The 20,414-nt window shown below is 35.2% G+C and overlaps 2 protein-coding genes across 3 annotated transcripts in view; one reads left to right on the top strand and one right to left on the bottom strand.

Moving 5' to 3' along the window:
- Positions 1-4,019, top strand: part of ckap5 (cytoskeleton associated protein 5) — a 27,753-nt gene extending 23,734 nt beyond the window's left edge. The window contains 6 exon segments of the mRNA XM_048159299.1: positions 434-622; positions 708-845; positions 932-1,015; positions 1,543-1,702; positions 1,804-1,937; positions 3,252-4,019. Coding sequence (XP_048015256.1) covers positions 434-622; positions 708-845; positions 932-1,015; positions 1,543-1,702; positions 1,804-1,937; positions 3,252-3,467 — 921 coding nt within the window. The 3' untranslated portion in view covers positions 3,468-4,019.
- The window catches only part of ccdc135 (coiled-coil domain containing 135), a 24,344-nt gene extending 3,930 nt beyond the window's left edge, over positions 1-20,414 (bottom strand). Inside the window, exons 1-18 of one of the 2 annotated variants that reach the window (XM_048159300.1) lie at positions 20,265-20,414; positions 20,115-20,188; positions 16,292-16,466; positions 16,062-16,187; positions 15,759-15,953; positions 14,833-14,991; positions 14,541-14,759; positions 14,335-14,457; positions 14,100-14,172; positions 13,863-13,991; positions 13,211-13,339; positions 11,995-12,212; positions 11,594-11,809; positions 6,937-7,047; positions 6,751-6,861; positions 6,473-6,667; positions 5,452-5,591; positions 5,218-5,280 (exon numbers count right to left, since the gene is read on the bottom strand). In XM_048159300.1, coding sequence (XP_048015257.1) covers positions 5,218-5,280; positions 5,452-5,591; positions 6,473-6,667; positions 6,751-6,861; positions 6,937-7,047; positions 11,594-11,809; positions 11,995-12,212; positions 13,211-13,339; positions 13,863-13,991; positions 14,100-14,172; positions 14,335-14,457; positions 14,541-14,759; positions 14,833-14,991; positions 15,759-15,953; positions 16,062-16,187; positions 16,292-16,466; positions 20,115-20,188 — 2,456 coding nt within the window. In that variant the 5' untranslated portion in view covers positions 20,265-20,414. Of the gene's footprint in view, positions 1-5,217; positions 5,281-5,451; positions 5,592-6,472; positions 6,668-6,750; positions 6,862-6,936; positions 7,048-11,593; positions 11,810-11,994; positions 12,213-13,210; positions 13,340-13,862; positions 13,992-14,099; positions 14,173-14,334; positions 14,458-14,540; positions 14,760-14,832; positions 14,992-15,758; positions 15,954-16,061; positions 16,188-16,291; positions 16,467-19,971; positions 20,016-20,114; positions 20,189-20,264 lie in introns of those variants that run through there. The other variant, XM_048159301.1, reaches the window with a different exon arrangement.

Below are 20,414 nucleotides of genomic sequence, written 5' to 3'. Positions count from 1 at the left end.
GACTTTACCAATCGCTGATTGGCTCTTATTTAGAAGGCGGGACTTATTCCGCCATATTGCACGTTGCACTTTCTCCCATTCATAATACGAGTGACGCATCTTGTGGTGTTCTGTAGTCTTTGGTTATACCGAATGACAAGTGCTAACAGGCTGATATCTAGCTAGCTAGCAAAAGGACAATCAAACATTTTTTTAAATAGTTTTTAAAATATTACATTTTCCATGTTTTATAGCAGTTGTACCAAATGACCTGATGTTTCGGGACATGTGTATGAGCAAGTGAAAACATGAATTTTCAAATAATAGAGTTAGTTAGTTACTTTGCTTCACATCCATGTGGTCCTTTGCAGGTGTCTGAATGATTTCAATATACCAAAAAAAAAATTTAAGTTTTGCTTTCTTCTATTCAAACACCTTTCTCTGTCCCGTGCAGTGTCTATGGAGAATGATCCGTTTCCTGCCTCAGACCATTAACAGTATTAATCTGGACCGCATCCTGCTCGATGTGCACAACTTCATGAAGGTTTTCCCCAAAGAGAAGCTCAAACAGCTCAAGAGTGACGTTCCCCACCGGACACTGAAGACACTGCTGCACACGCTCTGCAGACTCACCGGCGCCAAGGTACGCTTGACACCCTAACAACCTGAAAGTTTAAAAAAGCAATGCTTTCCTTTTGCTGAAAGTGATCCGTCAATGTCTCTCTCAGATATTAGATCACATGTCCATGATTGAGAACCGCAACGAGTCCGAACTGGAGGCACACCTGAGGCGGGTGGTCAAGCATTCGGCAAACCTGTCGGGACTCAAGTCTGACAAGAGCACAGAGAAGGGCGCCCTCAGATCGGTATGTTCTGCTGGGTCTGAACTGAAACATTCATCTTGTTACAAAAAATTGCTGTGGTTTCTTTAATTTTATTTCAATTTGAATAGGATGACAAGGTGATCAAGGCCAAAGTGAGTGACATCCTGTCTGAGATCTTTAAAAAGATTGGCTCCAAGGAGAACACTAAAGAGGTAAAACTGCAGCTTGGGAAAGAGTTGTCTAATGTTTGGGAAATAATAGGGCTGGGCTAAAAATATGAATTTCTCGATTTTAATCTATTCTGATTTTGACACACCAATGTCAATTCTTAAATCCCCCAAAAAAATTTAAAATGAAGCGGCGGCAGTCAAAAGAGCATGTGAACTGATCATCTCTTCTGCTTTACTACTAGTTACAGCATGAAATAATAAATGAATGAACATCAGAAGGTATGAAAAGATACAGTATCCGCATGTCTCGTGTAATCAATTAGTTTCAACCACCGAAATATCGATAAAACAGCTTGTAAACAGCGTCACAACATGACATTTACCTCAGAAAAGGCCACTCAGTGTTTCTTGTACAGTTTACAGCATTAGTTGAGGTTCATGTATATCAAGCTTGTGAATCGAAATCGAGTGGAGTTGTGAAATGTCAATGCCCAGCCCTAGGAAACGACCAGAATCATTTGCTGTTGTCCACTCAATACGTTAGTCAATCCGAGCATGTTGTTTGTCAGGGTCTGACGGAGCTGTATGAATACAAGCAGAAGTACTCTGACGCAGACCTCGAGCCCTTCTTGAGGAACACGTCCCAGTTCTTCCAGAGCTATGTGGAGCGAGGACTTCGCATGATTGAGTCTGAGCGTGAAGGAAAGGGCCGAATCCAGACCTCCACAGGTGAATTACACCAACCTTTATGAAACCTAAGTTTTATTGTCTATTATTATTTTATTTTTATTTTTTTTTTCTAGCACACTGAGGTCTGTGTTCTCTTTCAGTAATTCCTCAGCACAGCACAGACTCTTTTCCTCCGAGCTCCAGCACTGTGCCCAACGGAGAAGATCTGAACGCCGCCGCCTACTACGAAAGACTGAAGATCTTACGGCAACGCCGCGGCCTTGAGAACTCAACGGTTTGTCTCTTAGTAAAACTTGGGTCAAGACACAATTTACTCTAGTTATTGACTCATTTCATGTTCATATTGCTACAATCTTTGATAATGAAGCTGATATTATATGCATTTATTATATTATATATATATATATATATATATATATATATATATATATATATATATATATATATATATATATATATATATATATATATATATATATATATATACTTTATTATATGATATTATATAAGTGGTTTGGGAGCCTTGTGGCACTCAGATTTATATTATATATTGAAAGCTTTTTTTGGGGGGGCTAATTTCTTATCAGTAATACAGTATCTTTCTTGTATTTAAAATAATGACTTAATACCTTTTAACTAAATTTTATGATTTATTGTAATACGTGTTTTAACTAATTATCAATTACAGTAAATCAATGTCAAATAATATTTGACATTAGCTCATTCTTTTTAATTGTTAGTTAAAACTTATTATATAAATCCTAAAATTTAAAGTACATCAAATAATTTGTTCTTGTTTAACTATTTGACATTAACAAATTAACTAAAATTTTAGATTTTTGTTTTTGTTTTAAATGGGTTAAAGACTTGAATTATTATATAGTAAAAACTATTAGTTTTTGAGTTATATAAAGGATCAGTAATACATCAAATATCAATAACTACTTTTGATTTACTTTATTAATAAAAATTGATCAGTTGGTGTATGCATCATCATAATAATAATAATAATAATAATAATAATAATAATAATAATAATTAATTATTAATCATTAATAATAATAAAAATAATGAATAATAATAAATTACTAATACTAGTCCTAAAATTTGGTAAGGCATTAATACATTAAATATCAAGGAGTATAAAAAATAAATAGATTTTCTGTCATTTTAATGGACAGTTTATTAATAATATAACTTAATTTTAGGACTTATTAATAATTAATAATAATTAAAAATCAGTTGGTATAAAGTAGGGTTTTTTTCTCTCTGTAATTGTTTAACACCATTTATCAATTACAGTAAATATTTATAAATTTATTATAAAATATTTATATAAAATATAAATTTATGTAAATATACAGTATAATATTACAGAAATATTTCTTTAATGAATTAACAACACTTTTGATTTTTGAATATTTGATTTGTTTTTAGTAGTAGTAATTGAAGATATTTAAAAAAAAAAAAAAAAAAAAAAAAAAAAGTTTGATATTCAATGTATTAACTACTATAACAAGATTTAGGAATAGTTTTACATTTACATGATATAAAGTGGAGTTGTAAATGTTTTTGTGTTGTCCTGCAGCCTGAGGAAGACCGACCTCCTCTGAGCTCCCTGAGACCATCGGTGGCTTCCTCCACAGACATGCTCCACAGCAAACTATCCCAGCTGAAGGAGTCTCGTGAGCACTTCCAGCAGGAGCAGTCCCACTCCCACAGCCCCACCCGCTCCTCCTCCCCCGCCTCCAACCTCGACGACCTCAAAAAGAGGCTGGAGAGGATAAAGAGCAACAGGCAGTAGATCGGCGCCTCGCTTCATTTTCGCTAACGCACTAGATAGTCAGCTGACTCCCCCTAAACTCAACCATCCCGACGTCTTTCAGGGTAAACACGTGCATAGATTACGGTTCTGCGAAAATAGGATGAAAAAATAAATAACCCGGTCTGTCATTGTATAATATTAAGAAAACATTTTCTGTATGTTAGTATTGTGCACAGTTGTTTTTGTACATACGGTGTCTAACCACACCAGGCTTTTATGTGTCATTTAGGATTTTCCGTGTACAGTTTTCTTGTGCAGAATGCTGTAATATGTGTAACTGAAGCTTGTTTTGGTTTTTTAAATAGACATTTTAGAGAAATCTAAATTAATGTCGCTTTAACTTGGTCTCAACTCCTCCGTTCAACACTGTTTGACATTTTTGCTGTTTTCTTTCTGCCTTTTCTCTCGCTCTCTCTTCCAAGCATCTCTGAATCTCTCATAACTTTTGAAGGATTGATTCCTTTCTTTTAAGGAGCATGGCATGAAGTACTGGATCTTTCTTTTTATGTAAATAAAGTTTGCATTACTAAAGGCTGTTAATTCAGTTTTTCTTTAAATAATATTCCCAACATTTTGCACTCTGTAGAATGTTGGTTATTGATGCATTGTTTTGTATTATCCAACTCGGATTAGTGTTGAAGTGTTGCTATTAAGTTTAAGTGTATAATCTATAGTGAAAATGGCAATAAAGATTTTTTTATATAATTTAACAAACTATACAATGATGTTCTTCTGAATTTTTACTTCAAGGGGCTAAGTCTGTAGGGCTATGCAATGTACAATACTATTACAATATAGATTTATTAAAGTTTCATTTAGCAAGGGTGCATTAAATTGATCAAAAAAAAACAACAACAAAGACTTACACGTGGTTACAAAAACTATTTCAAATGAGTGCTTTTACTTTTCTTTAAAAAGTTTTATCATGGTTTCTGCAAAAATATTAAACAGCACAACTTTTTTTTGTTCAATAATATTTTGAGGGTATTTAATGATACTTTGCAATATTTATAAAATTTTTATTAGCTATTTTTCCCCAATGAAATTTGTTTTCTAATATATTTTTCAATTAAAGCAGTATTCCATGTTAAAATAAAGACAAGGCATTTAAAATCCAATTTTTTAAAGGTAGATTAGTGCCATCTGGTGGGAGTAAAACTTTTGTAATGCCATGGTGTAACCACTAGATTCCTATATAGTTCTATATAATGTAGCTTTTAAATTATCTAGTGTTTTTAGACATAAATACTTATTTTTATTAAGTTCTGAATTTGAATTTATACTTAAACTTTGTCAAGGTTTATATACATATATTTTAAATGTTGATTTGAAGTGTCAGTTTTTGCATTAATTTTACTACAGTCAAACACAGAAGAGGACATTTTGTTACACATAACATCAAAATTCAATAAAAATGTAACAAATGCTTTATCGCAGCTTAATCAATCTGGGTCTGATCTGATTTCAAGTCTTTTGGCTCTATTTTATCATATTGTTACAGCCACACCAGTTCATTTGTGTGTACAATAGTGTGTTGTGTGTGCCTGTGAGTGGGTGCGTCTGTTTTGTACTCTTGATGTTTTAGAGTGTTATCTCTTCCTTGCAGTCATATTGTGACAGTTTGAGATATGTCCTGAAACATGGAGTGTCCCAGATCATCATATAAGAAGACTGTGTTGCAGACCACTTGGATGCACTTGTCTTGTGTCACAAGAAGTGACTGGCCAACCTTGGATGTCTTTTTAGTTTCTCCTCCAGCTCCAGATACTTCTGAGGTGCCCTCTCCTTGTGTCTACAAAAACAACATATAGATTTACTGTTTTAAAGCAAAATGTACCAATGTGCTTGTTTGCAAGCCAATCGACAAGGCAAATATCTGCCCATTCACTTCCAAAGTTAATTTAGCTACAGCTGTACCATCTTCAGAAAGGTCAGTATTCGACATATGATTTGAAATGCGTACCGACTGAGTCTCATATTGAGAATGTGGATCCTGAACTTGGCGTCAGAGCAGTAGGTGAGGTAATCGTCCTCGTCTTTAACGGTCAAGTTGAGCTTATTCTTCTGGTACCACTGCTGCTTCTTCTGAAACTCCTCTGTCTCCTGAACAAAGTTTGAGATGATCTAAATTCACTACAAGCTTATTCTGACCCTTTATAGGGCAATTTATCTATTCAAAAGAGAAAAAAAAAATTTCAGCCAATCAGATTGAAACGGCTTGTTAGCTATGCTGGCCTCCATTGCCAGCAATAACACTCCCTTTTTCAAGGTCCAGAAAGCTACTAAAAAATATTTTAAACTGTTCATGTGACTACAGTGGTTCAACCTTAATATTATAAAGCGACGAGAATACTTTTTGTGCGCCAAAAATAACAAAACAGCGATTTTATTCAACAATATCCAGTAAAGGGCAATTTCAAAACACCGCTTCATGAAGCTTCGAATGTTTACGAATCATAGGTTTTGAATCAGTGATTCGAAGCGTGTATCAAACTGCCAAAGTCACGTAAACTACTGAAGTTTCAAAACACTTATGACGTAACGAAGCCTCATTTACTGAAATCATGTGATTTTGGCGCTCTAAACCACTGATTCGAAACAAATGATTCGTAAAGATTCGAAGCTTCATGAAGCGGTGTTTTGAAATCGCCCTTCACTGGATATTGTGGAATAAAGCCGCTGTTTTGTTATTTTTGGCGCATAAAACGTATTATTGTCGCTTTATAATATTAAGGTTGAAACACTGTAGTCACATGAACTGTTTCAAATATGTTTTTAGTAGCTTTCTGAGCATTGAAAAAGGGAGTGTGTTATTCTGTCAATGGAGGCCTCACTGAACCATCGGATTCAGATCAACAAAGGTCTTACGGATGTGGGACGATATGAGGGTGAGTAATAAATGACATTTATTTTCTTAATTTTCTTTTTTGGGTGACCTAACTCTTTAAAGAATGTGCTAAATCTTCTAGACTGAATTAGCTTGCCTTTGCGATTCTGCTCTGGATGAGGCTGGTTTTGTTATTAAGCTGCTGTTTAAATTCAGTCAGACAGTCTGTTTTCAGCTGGAGTGCTTCCTGGAGCGTGAGGGCTTCTGGTTGTCCCAGTCGGGCCTGGAATGGAGCCAACAGGTCCAGCTCTTTCTCTTTCTGCCGCTGCTGCTTTTCTTTAGCCATCCGTTCCTGAGGAATCAAAGGAACCAGAGGTAGGTGGTAGTTTGGATCAGTGCAATGAAAGTGGTTGACCGTTTAAAGCCATGATTCACCATATCTTCCATGTGCTGATGGGCCATCTTGTTCCTCATAGTGTTGTATATAGAGATGAGCAGATCAGTATTACTTTCCTCATTTTCTCTCAAAGATAGGATGGATTTAACCTGAAACACATATGCTATCGTCAATATGATCTGCTAGACAAAAACATTTGTTGTGGTGATTGTGATCTGTAATACCTCTTTTTCCGAATCTCTGATTTGAAGTTCAACGTTCTCCTCGTCTTTCATCAATTCCACAAGCATTTCATACAACTGCAAGTTGTTGTAGGGTTTCGCAGAACGATCCACCTGAAGATGAAACAAGCCGTAAACACAAACACAACAAAATATAAACCATAATATTGATTTAATTTCTCGTGACAATCTTTCCATCTGCAGCTAAAATGCTGTGTAGCAAATTAGAATCTGATGCTTAAAAAGACAGTTCCAACCTGATCACAGAAGAAAACGTAATTATTTTACAAAGTTACAAGTTTGTAGAAATTCATATAATTGGATTTGTAGAAAAGCGCACTGTTTGTAATAAACCACACCCCTACACCTAACCCTCAGTGACGAATTAGCAGGTCATACGAAAATGTACAAAACGAGATCGTACGAATGACTTCATAAGAATGAGGTCGTACAAATAAGATCGTACATATCATTGGATTTGTAGAAAAGTGTACTATTCGTAATAAACCACACCCCTAAACCTAACCCTCAGTGATGAATTAGCAGGACATACAAAACCGTACAAACGCGATCATACGAATGAGATCGTACATATAGTTGGATTCGTAGAAAAGTGTACTATTTGTAATAAACCACACCCCTAAACCTAACCCTCAGTGACGAATTAGCAGGACATACAAAAACGTACAAACGCGATCATGCGAATGAGATCGTACATATAGTTGGATTCGTAGAAAAGTGTACTATTTGTAATAAACCACACCCCTAAACCTAACCCTCAGTGACGAATTAGCAGGACATACAAAAACGTACAATCGAGATTGTATGAATTGCATTATAAGAATTAGGTTGTACGAATAAGATCGTACATATAGTTGGATTCGTAGAAAAGTGTACTATTCGTAATAAAACACACCCCTAAACCTAACCCTCAGTGACGAATTAGCAGGACATACAAAAACGTACAAACGCGATCATACGAATGAGATCGTACATATAGTTGGATTCGTAGAAAAGTGTACTATTCGTAATAAACCACACCCCTAAACCTAACCCTCAGTGACGAATTAGCAGGACATACAAAAACGTACAAACGCGATCATATGAATGAGATCGTACATATAATTGGATTCGTAGAAAAGTGTACTATTCGTAATAAAACACACCCCTAAACCTAACCCTCAGTGACGAATTAGCAGGACATACAAAAACGTATAAACGCGATCATACGAATGAGATCGTACATATAGTTGGATTCATAGAAAAGTGTACTATTTGCAATAAACCACACCCCTAAACCTAACCCTCAGTGACGAATTAGCAATACATACAAAAACGTACAAACGCGATCATACGAATGAGATCGTACATATAGTTGGATTCGTAGAAAAGTGTACTATTTGTAATAAACCACACCCCTAAACCTAACCCTCAGTGACGAATTAGCAATACATACAAAAACGTACAAACGCGATCATACGAATGAGATCGTACATATAGTTGGATTTGTAGAAAAGTGTACTATTCGTAATAAACCACACCCCTAAACCTAACCCTCAGTGACGAATTAGCAGGACATACAAAAACGTACAAACGCGATCATACGAATGAGATCGTACATATAGTTGGATTTGTAGAAAAGTGTACTATTTGTAATAAACCACACCCCTAAACCTAACCCTCAGTGACGAATTAGCAGGACATACAAAAACGTACAATCGAGATTGTATGAATTGCATTATCAGAATTAGGTTGTACGAATAAGATCGTACATATAGTTGGATTCGTAGAAAATTGTACTATTCGTAATAAAACACACCCCTAAACCTAACCCTCAGTGACAAATTTGCAGGACATACAAAAACGTACAAATGTGATCATACGAATGAGATCGTACATATAATTGGATTCGTAGAAAAGTGTACTATTTGTAATAAACCACACCCCTAAACCTAACCCTCAGTGACGAATTAGCAATACATATAATTGGATTAGTAGAAAAGCGTACTATTTGTAATAAACCACACCCCTAAACCACACCCCTCAGTGATGAATTAGCAGGACATACGAAAACGTACAATCGAGATTGTATGAATGGCATTATCAGAATTAGGTCGTACAAATAAGATCGTACATATAATTGGATTCGTAGAAAAGTGTACTATTTGTAATAAACCACACCCCTAAACCTAACCCTCAGTGACGAATTAGCAATACATACAAAAACGTACAAACGCGATCATACGAATGAGATCGTACGTAGAAAATATAGTCAGTGGATTCGACATAGCGTACAATCGAATTGTATGAATTGCATTACAGAATTAGGTTGTACGAATAAGATCGTACATATAGTTGGATTCGTAAACCACACCCCTAAACCTAACCCTCAGTGACAAATTTGCAGGACATACAAAAACGTACAAATGTGATCATACGAATGAGATCGTACATATAATTGGATTCGTAGAAAAGTGTACTATTTGTAATAAACCACACCCCTAAACCTAACCCTCAGTGACGAATTAGCAATACATACAAAAACGTACAAACGCGATCATACAAATGAGATCGTACATATAGTTGGATTCGTAGAAAAGTGTACTATTTGTAATAAACCACACCCCTAAACCTAACCCTCAGTGACGAATTAGCAATACATACAAAAACGTACAAACGCGATCATACGAATGAGATCGTACATATAGTTGGATTCGTAGAAAAGTGTACTATTTGTAATAAACCACACCCCTAAACCTAACCCTCAGTGACGAATTAGCAGGACATACAAAAACGTACAAACGCGATCATACAAATGAGATCGTACATATAGTTGGATTCGTAGAAAAGTGTACTATTTGTAATAAACCACACCCCTAAACCTAACCCTCAGTGACGAATTAGCAGGACATACAAAAACGTACAAACGCGATCATACAAATGAGATCGTACATATAGTTGGATTCGTAGAAAAGTGTACTATTTCGTAATAAACCATACCCCTAAACCTAATTAGCAGGACATACGAAAACGTACAAAACGAGATTGTACGAATGACATCATAAGAATGAGGTCATACATATAACTGGATTAGTAGAAAAGCGTACTATTTGTAATAAACCACACCCCTAAACCTAACCCTCAGTGACGAATTAGCAGGACATACACGAAAACGTACAAACGCGATCATACGAATGAGATCGTACATATAGTTGGATTTCGTAGAAAAGTGTACTATTTGTAATAAACCACACCCCTAAACCTAACCCTCAGTGACGAATTAGCAATACATACAAAAACGTACAAACGCGATCATACAAATGAGATCGTACATATAGTTGGATTCGTAGAAAAGTGTACTATTTGTAATAAACCACACCCCTAAACCTAACCCTCAGTGACGAATTAGCAATACATACAAAAACGTACAAACGTGATCATACAAATGAGATCGTACATATAGTTGGATTCGTAGAAAAGTGTACTATTTGTAATAAACCACACCCCTAAACCTAACCCTCAGTGACGAATTAGCAGGACATACAAAAACGTACAAACGCGATCATACAAATGAGATCGTACATATAGTTGGATTCGTAGAAAAGTGTACTATTTGTAATAAACCATACCCCTAAACCTAATTAGCAGGACATACGAAAACGTACAAAACGAGATTGTACGAATGACATCATAAGAATGAGGTCATACATATAACTGGATTAGTAGAAAAGCGTACTATTTGTAATAAACCACACCCCTCAGTGATGAATTAGCAGGACATACGAAAACGTACAAACATGATCATACGAATAAGATCGTACATATAGTTGGATTTGTAGAAAAGTGTACTATTCGTAATAAACCACACCTCTAAACCTAACCCTCAGTAACGAATTAGCAGGACATACAAAAACGTACAAACGCGATCATACGAATGAGATCGTACATATAGTTGGATTCGTAGAAAAGTGTACTATTCGTAATTAGCAGGACATACGAAAACGTACAAAACGAGATTGTACGAATTACATCTAAACCTAACCCTCAGTGACGAATTAGCAGTTCGTATGAAAACGTACAAAGGAGATCGTATGAATAAGTTCGTACAAATTCGCCACCAGTTTGTCAAAGCGTAAAATAGCTTGAATTGTCATGGGACAGTGTTGGACAGTTCACCCAAAAATGACAAATTCTACCATTTACTCTTTTTTTGACTTTTTCTTCACTGGACAGAATCATTTTGGAGTCAAAGATTTCTATAAAATTCAGTTATTTGGAGTCAGATTTGGACCAATGAGATTTTACTGTGGGTGGAGTTATGCATCATGACTTGACAGAAATAGAAATGTCTTGTCACTTTTCCATTTTCTATATAACTGTTTTCTATTAATTTCTCATTACAATTTTAGTTTTGTCTTTATTCTAATAAAATATTACCACTTTAATCTTGCAATGTTTTGATTTTATTCTCAAAACTTTGACTTTACCACACTTTACCATACAAGGTCTACTGAGATTGTCTTTTTTTCTTGTATGTTTCATATGTTCCTGTTATGTTTCTTCCTGAAACGTCTGTTTTTATTTTTTTTCTTCATTTTTTAGGGGTAATAACACGTTGTATTACTTTTACCAAAGTAATTCTTTTTGTGTAACATCAGACCTGAAAGCCAGAAACCATCTGTGGAGTAAAAGCTTCTGCTTTCTGCGAGTCTGCCGCTTCTTTGGGCTTGATGAAGTTGAGCCAAGCTGGGATGATCCTGTCGTCCTCTAGATGATAGGTCACCCGGATCTGTCTATCAGGCATCATAAAGATCCGTTCAGCCACATCTTTACTTGCCGGCTTAGAAGGATCTCTGTGGAACCGCTCCTCCACCCTCTGTTGGAGACCCCAAACAAAATGTCCATGACCATTTGTTCCCATCTTTGGGATTTTTATTGTTAGCAAAGCCACTAGAAGCAAAATATGTATCTTTTAGTACATTGCTGGTTAATGTTATACCTGCAAGATAATATTGGGTTAAACCGCTTAAAGGTCAAGTCTGTTTGTTGGGAGAGCATTACCCTTAGAGGCCGTTGTTCAAAAGCCTCTCCAGCCCGAATCACTTTGATTTGCTTTCCATAAACAACATGTCGATAAAAGAGGAAGTCAGTCCGATCTTCAAAGGTTTCTGTCATTTCGAAAGGCTTCTCGATTCTTCTGGCTAGACCGTCAGTGCGAGTATGACTATAAAAGTCCATCTGTCGCTCAGCCTCAGGAACTAAAGTGACGTACCTGTGGTCTAAACAAAATTAAACATTTAACTAATTTAGTTACCAAACCTACATAGTAAAAGTAAACAATTAAATTAAATTGAAAATAATCAGATTAATTATTTATTCTAATTTTTGTTGAGCAGTATTCTGTATTAATGAAGTGCCCCCGAGAGCACTGACACAATTTGAGAAAAACTGGTATTGTTAAAGGTTTAGTTCACCCAAAAATGAAAATTCTGTCTTTTATTACTCATCCTCATGTCGTTCCAAACCCGTATGACTTTCGTTCATCTTCGGAACACAAATTAAGATATTTTTCATAAAATCCGATGGCTCATTGAGGCCTCCATTGACAGCAAGATAATTAACACTTTCAGATGCTCAGAAATCTACTAAAAACATATTTAAAACAGTTCATGTGACTACAGTGGTTCAATGAAGCTTTGAAGCTTTATGAATCTTTTGTTTCGAATCAGTGGTTCGGAACTGCAAAAGTCACGTGATTTCAGTAAACGAGGCTTCGTCACGTCGTAAGTGTTTTGAAATTTCAGTGGTTCACCACTGTTGGGTTGACTTTGGCAGCTTGATACACACTCTGAACCACTGATTCGAAACAAAAGATTTGTAAAGCTTCATGAAGCAGTGTTTTGAAATCGCCCATCTCTAGATATTGTTGATTTAAGTCGCTATTTTGTTGTTTTTGGCACACAAAAAGTATTCTCATCACTTCATAACATTAAGGTTGAACCACTGTAGTCACATGGACTGTTTTAAATATGTCTTTAGTAGATTTCTGGGCATATGAAAGTGTTAATTGTCTTGCTGTCAATGGAGGCCTCACTGAGCCATCGGATTTGATCAATAATATCTTAATTTGTGTTCTGAAGATGAACGAAGGGCTTACGGGTGTGGAATGACATAAGGGTGAGTAATTAATGACAGAATTTTCATTTTTGGGTGAACTTACCCTTTAAAGTTATACATACTGGCATTGGCAATATATAGAAAATGTGTGTTGTATTACATCTCAAAGCATCACTTCTTCCAGGCCCGAAATTCTCAGATGTCACATTGCTGTCTGTGTGTATTTCTCTCTCATCAAGACAGTCACTTCTGTGTTTAAACCATTCCTTAATAGTGCTGGGTTGTGTGCCTGATAAAAAAAGGGACAAACTGAAAGTTTGTAGACACAAACTAAATGCTAAATATTGTGCAGATAAATAAATAATTTATTCAGAATACTTATAATATTTTAATATTTGTAATATTTGTCTATTTATTTATAAAAGTGAAAAAGTGGGAATTTGTACTCAACGTCAACACACAGGCTAAAAGCTAAATGAACATACTTATATATAAATAAATAAAATGTATTCATAATATTTATTTATTTATGAAATTGACAAAGTGAGTTTGTAGTTGACGTCAACAGGCCAAAGGTTAAATGAACATTCTTATAAATAAATAAATATTTAATAATAATACTTTATTTTTTAATTATTATTAATTATTATATTTAAATATAATAATTATTATTATTATTAGGTGTTATTTTATTTGAGTGAACTATGCCTTTAACAATTTTTTTGTTAATATAAATGTACATGATCAATATGACAAGGTATGTTTTGTTTGTTTTTTTATGTTGAAAACAAAAACATCTGCAAAGATCTTACAATTAAGGTCTTTATAAATGGTGAGTTTGGTCACCAGACCGTCTTTCAGAAGGTAAGGGGCAAACTTCTCCAGCTTGGCCTTCCTGTACTGGATAACCTTCATACCGCCTGGATAACGCATTTCCATATCTATAAAAATGAAGAAGGAAAAAAAAACGGAACATAGATGATTATCTCAAGAGATAGTGAATAATGGATGAAAGGTTATGTGTGAGAGTGTGAGAGTGAGGACTTGACCTTGTGGTGAAATATCTATTTTATTCACCCAAGATGGAGGCATTTCAAACATTTTCAGCTCATCCATTTCCTCCTTCAGAAGAAAAATTATTGGCGGTTATCACATCTGATGTAATAGATTCTTAGCATAAATTTGGATAAATATCATGTTCAGTGTGGAATGGTTCAACAGTTAAAGCAATAATGGCACCAAAATTAAATGGAAAATTAGAAATAAAGAACAGTTTTTCTGTACTTCTTCTTCATCTTCTGACTCTTGGTGTGTCGTTGGCTCCGAAATGTTTGACATAGACTGGCTGGTAAGCCCACACAGCATATACTCCCACTTTGATAGATCGCCCATGTCAAAGGTCATCTCCTGCAGGCGCAAACAGACCCGGTGAACTTTCCAATGCTTGTCATCTTCACATTAATATCACAACCACACTAAGAGATACTGACCTTACAACCGAAAGTGCAATCTTGCTTGTTGACCCAGTAGTTTTTATGGTTCCAGACGCTCTCTATGCCCAGAAAGTTCTCATTGGTGGTGGAGTAGCTCTTGCCTGTCAGAGGGTCAATGAAGAAGTTCTCAGGTACCTCCCGGTTCCCTGAGAGCACCAGAACCCAGCTGTGAACTCTCAAGCCCAGAAGAGGGTCGGGTGGTGGACGTTCTTTCTCCTGTTTAAAAGGAACCGGTGAAAATGCAAATGAAAAATACAACTGAATTTCAATGAAACATTCTCTATCTAACCTTCTGAAGTCTCTCTGCTTCCAGTTGCTCCTTCAGTGCAGCTGCTTTAGCTTCTGAGTTCCGTTTCTCCTCTTGACGCTTTTCAAATGTGCTGTGCAGGTCGCGTGTGGGTTTCACAGAGTATTTCCGCGTTGTCTTCTTCTGTCCCTCTGTCTTACCCTGAGCAGATCATACAAAATAGGAAGTGAAAACAATGAGAAAAGAAGTCAGAATTGTGAGTTATAACGTCAGAATTGTGAGTTTATATCTCGCAGATAACACAAAGCTGCAAGTTTGAGAAAAAAGTTTAACAAAAAAGTATTTTTCCCTCAGAATTGGACTTTATAACTCGCAACTGTGAGTTTATATCTCAAAATTTTGAGAAAAAAAGGCAGAATTGCGAGTTAAAAAGTCTCAATTATCTTTTAAATTGTTTTATTCCGTGGCAGAAACAAGCTTCCATAGGCTTGTCCCACCATATTAAAATATGTAACAACAAGTAATATTAAGTCAGACTAAAAAGTCAAATTTATATGATCATTTTACGTCAATAATTCATGCCATTTTACATCAATTTTTAATTTATTTATGCTTATAGTTTTGCAATTTAGGGATCAGAAAGCATGTAAATACATTAATATGATACCATTTGCATGTCACAGGCCAGGCAATGCAACTCTCAATTTCTATTTAATTTCCTGTTCTGTATCAGTGTTATTTATTTTAGTATCATTGAGATACAGTTTTAGTTTTAGTTAACTATATTAACCCTGCTCTGTATCCACTGAGGGGCCTGAAAGAGGTTGAAAACCCATTTTAAAATCATCACATATAAAAGATCAAGCAAAATGACTGAGTGATGAGCTCATTTGTTTAAATTTATATGGCATAAAAATAGTTTTACATGCAATGTGTGATCTAGTGTATGGTTTTAACTCTGTACTTACTTGGATTTGAGGCTCCAGTAAGGGACATTCTTGGCGCGACTGATCGAAAAGACACATCTCTTTTGTAGCGTACCCACTGACGCAGTAAGCGTTGTATCCTGCGCCCAACAACAGGCTACACAGCACACTGGAGAAATCAAAACATGTGCCTCTCTGAGTCTGCAGAACCCAGGTGGGCGATGACAGCTGCTTGGGCTAAACAGAAATGAAATAACATGTTTTCAAGTCCAAGAGGCAAAAACAACCCTCATAAGTCAAGTTAGATCAAGTTAAATGCAATTAATAGGGATACAAAATTCTCACAAATTCAAATGATGGATCCAAGAGCTCCAAAGAGAGATAATCAGACACAAAACTGGCACATCCCTCCCAGCTGTACAGCTCAGGATACGGCAGCAAGGTGCTTCGCAAGGTGGTGCTTACAAATTTCTGTTGATATACAGTGAAATAAGAAACCATCATGAAAACAAAAGAATATTCAAGTCTTTTGTGGTAATGTTGCCATGTCTGGAAAGCACATTTGCTGTATGTACCTGAACACCGCACTCATTTACAGGGCACAGAAGAAGCGGTTTGTTGTCAGGATATAAAAGCGCATACTGCTGACGGAAGTTTTCAGCCATCGCAAGCATGAGCTTCTCCTGTGAGGAGTTCTCCTTGTATGAGGATGGACTTTTGGAAAGGTCCACTTGAGGTCTTGGCTTTGCTCTGAAACACACACACACACACATATATATATATAATATATATAAATATAATAATATATATACAGACATGTATTATGTAAATAAACTTTTATGTTAGATGCGATGAATCACGATTTAACAATTACACAGCACTATTAATCGCGATTATATATATTATACTTATTAGTGCAGTCAAATCATGATTAATCGCATCTAACATAAAAGTTTGTGCTTACATAATATATGTAAACACAAACTAATTTTAGTCTTCACAAAATAATTTGTTTATATATATATATATATATATACATATTAGAGATGCACCAATACTAAATTTCTCCACTGATACAGATTATTCAGAGTGATAACGATACCGATAGTTTGGGGTTCAGCCTTTTATACCTTCTTTTAAATTAATGATAATTTCATTATAATTAGTCATTATATTTTTAATTATTATATTTTGAAAGAAATGCAAATAAAAACTTTATTCTCTCCATTTCATCACATTAACTAAATTCTGAAGATTAAATTAATATTTCTTAACTTTCTGAATGTTTTTAATTCATTTAATTACTATTACTATTAATATTGAACATCAAACTGGTTTCTTAGCATTTTCTTTACACAAAGCACAAATGCAGTGGATTTTCCTGCCCTCTTTTGATTGACAGGATATATCGGCCCTGAATAACGGCTGTTTTTAAACTATCGGCTGATAGCCGATAGTGTGAAAATTCACTTTTATTGGCCGATACGATTATTGGCCGATATATCGGTGCATCTCTAATATATATATATATATATATATATATATATATATATATATATATATATATATATATATATATACACACAAACCTGATTCCAAAAAAGTTGGGACACTGTACAAATTGTGAATAAAAAAGGAATGCAGTAATTTACAAATCTCATAAACTTATATTTTATTCACAATAGAATATAGATAACATATCAAATGTTGAAAGTGAGACATTTTGAAATGTCATGCCAAATATTGGCTCATTTTGGATTTCTTGATAGCTACACATTCCAAAAAAGTTGGGACAGGTAGCAATAAGAGGCCGGAAAAGTTAAATGTACATATAAGGAACAGCTGGAGGACCAATTTGCAACTTATTAGATCAATTGGCAACATGATTGGGTATAAAAAGAGCCTCTCAGAGTGGCAGTGTCTCTCAGAAGTCAAGATGGGCAGAGGATCAACCAATTCCCCCAATGCTGCGGCGGAAAAATAGTGGAGCAATATCAGAAAGGAGTTTCTCAGAGAAAAATTGCAAAGAGTTTGAAGTTATCATCATCTACAGTGCATAATATCATCCAAAGATTCAGAGAATCTGGAACAATTTCTGTGCGTAAGGGATCAAGGCCGGAAAACCATACTGGATGCCCGTGATCTTCAGGCCCTTAGACGGCACTGCATCACATACAGTAATGCTACTGTAATGGAAATCACAACATGGGCTCAGGAGGAATACTTCCAGAAAACATTGTCGGTGAACACAATCCTCCGTGCCATTTGCCGTTGCCGGCTAAAACTCTATAGGTAAAAAAAGAAGCCATATCTAAAAATGATCCAGAAGCGCAGGCGTTTTCTCTGGGCCAAGGCTCATTTAAAATGGACTGTGGCAAAGTGGAAAACTGTTCTGTGGTCAGATGAATCAAAATTTGAAGTTCTTTTTGGAAAACTGGGACGCCATGTCATCCGGACTAAAGAGGACAAGGACAACCCAAGTTGTTATCAGCGCTCAGTTCAGAAGCCTGGATCTCTGATGGTATGGGGTTGCATGAGTGCGTGTGGCATGGGCAGCTTACACATCTGGAAAGGCACCATCAATGCTGAAAGGTATATCCAAGTTCTAGAACAACATATGCTCCCATCCAGACGTCATCTCTTTCAGGGAAGACCTTACATTTTCCAACATGACAATGCCAGACCACATACTGCATCAATTACAACATCATGGCTGCGTAGAAGAAGGATCCGGGTACTGAAATGGCCAGCCTGCAGTCCAGATCTTTCACCCATAGAAAACATTTGGCGCATCATAAAGAGGAAGATTGCGACAAAGAAGACCTAAGACAGTTGAGCAACTAGAAGCCTGTATTAGACAAGAATGGGACAACATTCCTATTCCTAAACTTGAGCAACTTGTCTCCTCAGTTCCCAGACGTTTGCAGACTGTTATAAAAAGAAGAGGGGATGCCACACAGTGGTAAACATGGCCTTGTCCCAACGTTTTTGAGATGTGTTGATGCCATGAAATTTAAAATCAACTTAATTTTTCCTTAAAATGATACATTTTCTCAGTTTAAACATTTGATATGTCATCTATGTTGTATTCTGAATAAAATATTGAAAGTTGAAACTTCCACATCATTGCATTCTGTTTTTATTCACAATTTGTACAGTGTCCCAACTTTTTTGGAATCGGGTTTGTGTATATATATATATATATATATATATATATATATATATATATATATATACATATACAGAGTCAAACCAAAATTTATTCAGACACCTTGAACATTTCATTCATTAATGCAGTTTATTCACTATAGTTTAAAAAAAAAAACAAATATGACAAGATCTCAGAGTTAAACTGTGTCAGAAAAAAATAATCTTATGTCAGATAACACTTAAGCAAAACATGGTCAGGTCAAAGTGTCTGAAGAATTTTTGGTCAAATTTTTTTAATCAATTTTACTGGTAGTCCACTGTATGAAGAATTTTTGGGTATATTATGTCAGTTTACTTTATTTTGCTATCCTCGCTTACATAAATGAACTATAGTGTCCAGCACCAACTAGTGAAAATATATCAAAAATGTCTGAATAATTTTTGGTTTGACTGTATATTTACATACACAAAAATTATTTTGTGAAGAATGGAAGACTTGCATTACCTAATAATCTTTAAAAAAAAAAAAAAAAAAAAATCAATGAGAACGACAATTACAAACTTTATTTTTTATTTAATGTTTCTTAATTGAAAATACAATTTCTTATTTTTACTTTATTTTTGTTCTGAAATATGACCTGGACCAGCGTTATTTTAGTATAATTGAGATACTATTATAGTTTTTATTGATATTTTTAATTAGCTTTTATTCTTATATTTTCCATTTTCATTTTAATTAAAGTTTTAGTGATTTTGTTTTATTACGTTTTGTTTTTTTATAGATAAGTCTATAGCTGAAATAAACTAAGTTCACAGTGTTTTTTAAATATTCTTTTAATTTGATTTATTTTATTTCAAGTAGCTCAAATGTTTTTATGGTTTTAGATTTAGTAGGCTATAATAACTCTGACATGTTCTTGACCAGCTTCATGACTTTCATCCTTACAAGTTTAATATATAGTCCACTATTGATTGAGGCAATGGTGAGTGGGTTTTAACAACAACGTGTGCACTAATGTACCCTACAGTTTTGTTCAAGTAAAAAGTTGGAGGTCTTTGACCTTGGTCTACTACCCTACATGCGTGACCATACGTTACCACCCACCCATGTTTGTGGCTAATGATCAAGGCCATTGTAAACATCCAGCGTGTTCATGTGAGAGGAACTCCTATGAAGAAACACTGCTCATTGCTTTAACAGGAGGTTTCATGAGTTTACCACATGTTTATGAACTTTAGTAACCTCACATGTGTGTAAGTCTCTCTTCTTCATCTGTTATAGTAGCGTCTTCTTCACAATCCGCCTCCGGTAACACCTCCATCTAAAACAAGTCATACACGTATTCAGAGATATACACACAACTTTTAAACGAAAAGTTTAGCCGTATATTTACTTACAGTTCAATAAAGTGAATCTCTTTCTCGTTTGTCCTTAATTTCTAAAGCGAAGATTAACACTAGCGTAATAACCTGTTACTTGTTTACGTAGCGCAATTTGGTTTCCATAGTGAGGGTTCGCTGACGTTACAATGCGAGGGCGGAGTCGAC

The sequence above is a fragment of the Megalobrama amblycephala genome, linkage group LG15 (assembly GCF_018812025.1).
Source record: "Megalobrama amblycephala isolate DHTTF-2021 linkage group LG15, ASM1881202v1, whole genome shotgun sequence".
Taxonomy (NCBI): domain Eukaryota; kingdom Metazoa; phylum Chordata; class Actinopteri; order Cypriniformes; family Xenocyprididae; genus Megalobrama; species Megalobrama amblycephala.
Note: the sequence above shows the minus strand (reverse complement) of the source record. Positions and strands in the feature narration are given on the sequence as shown.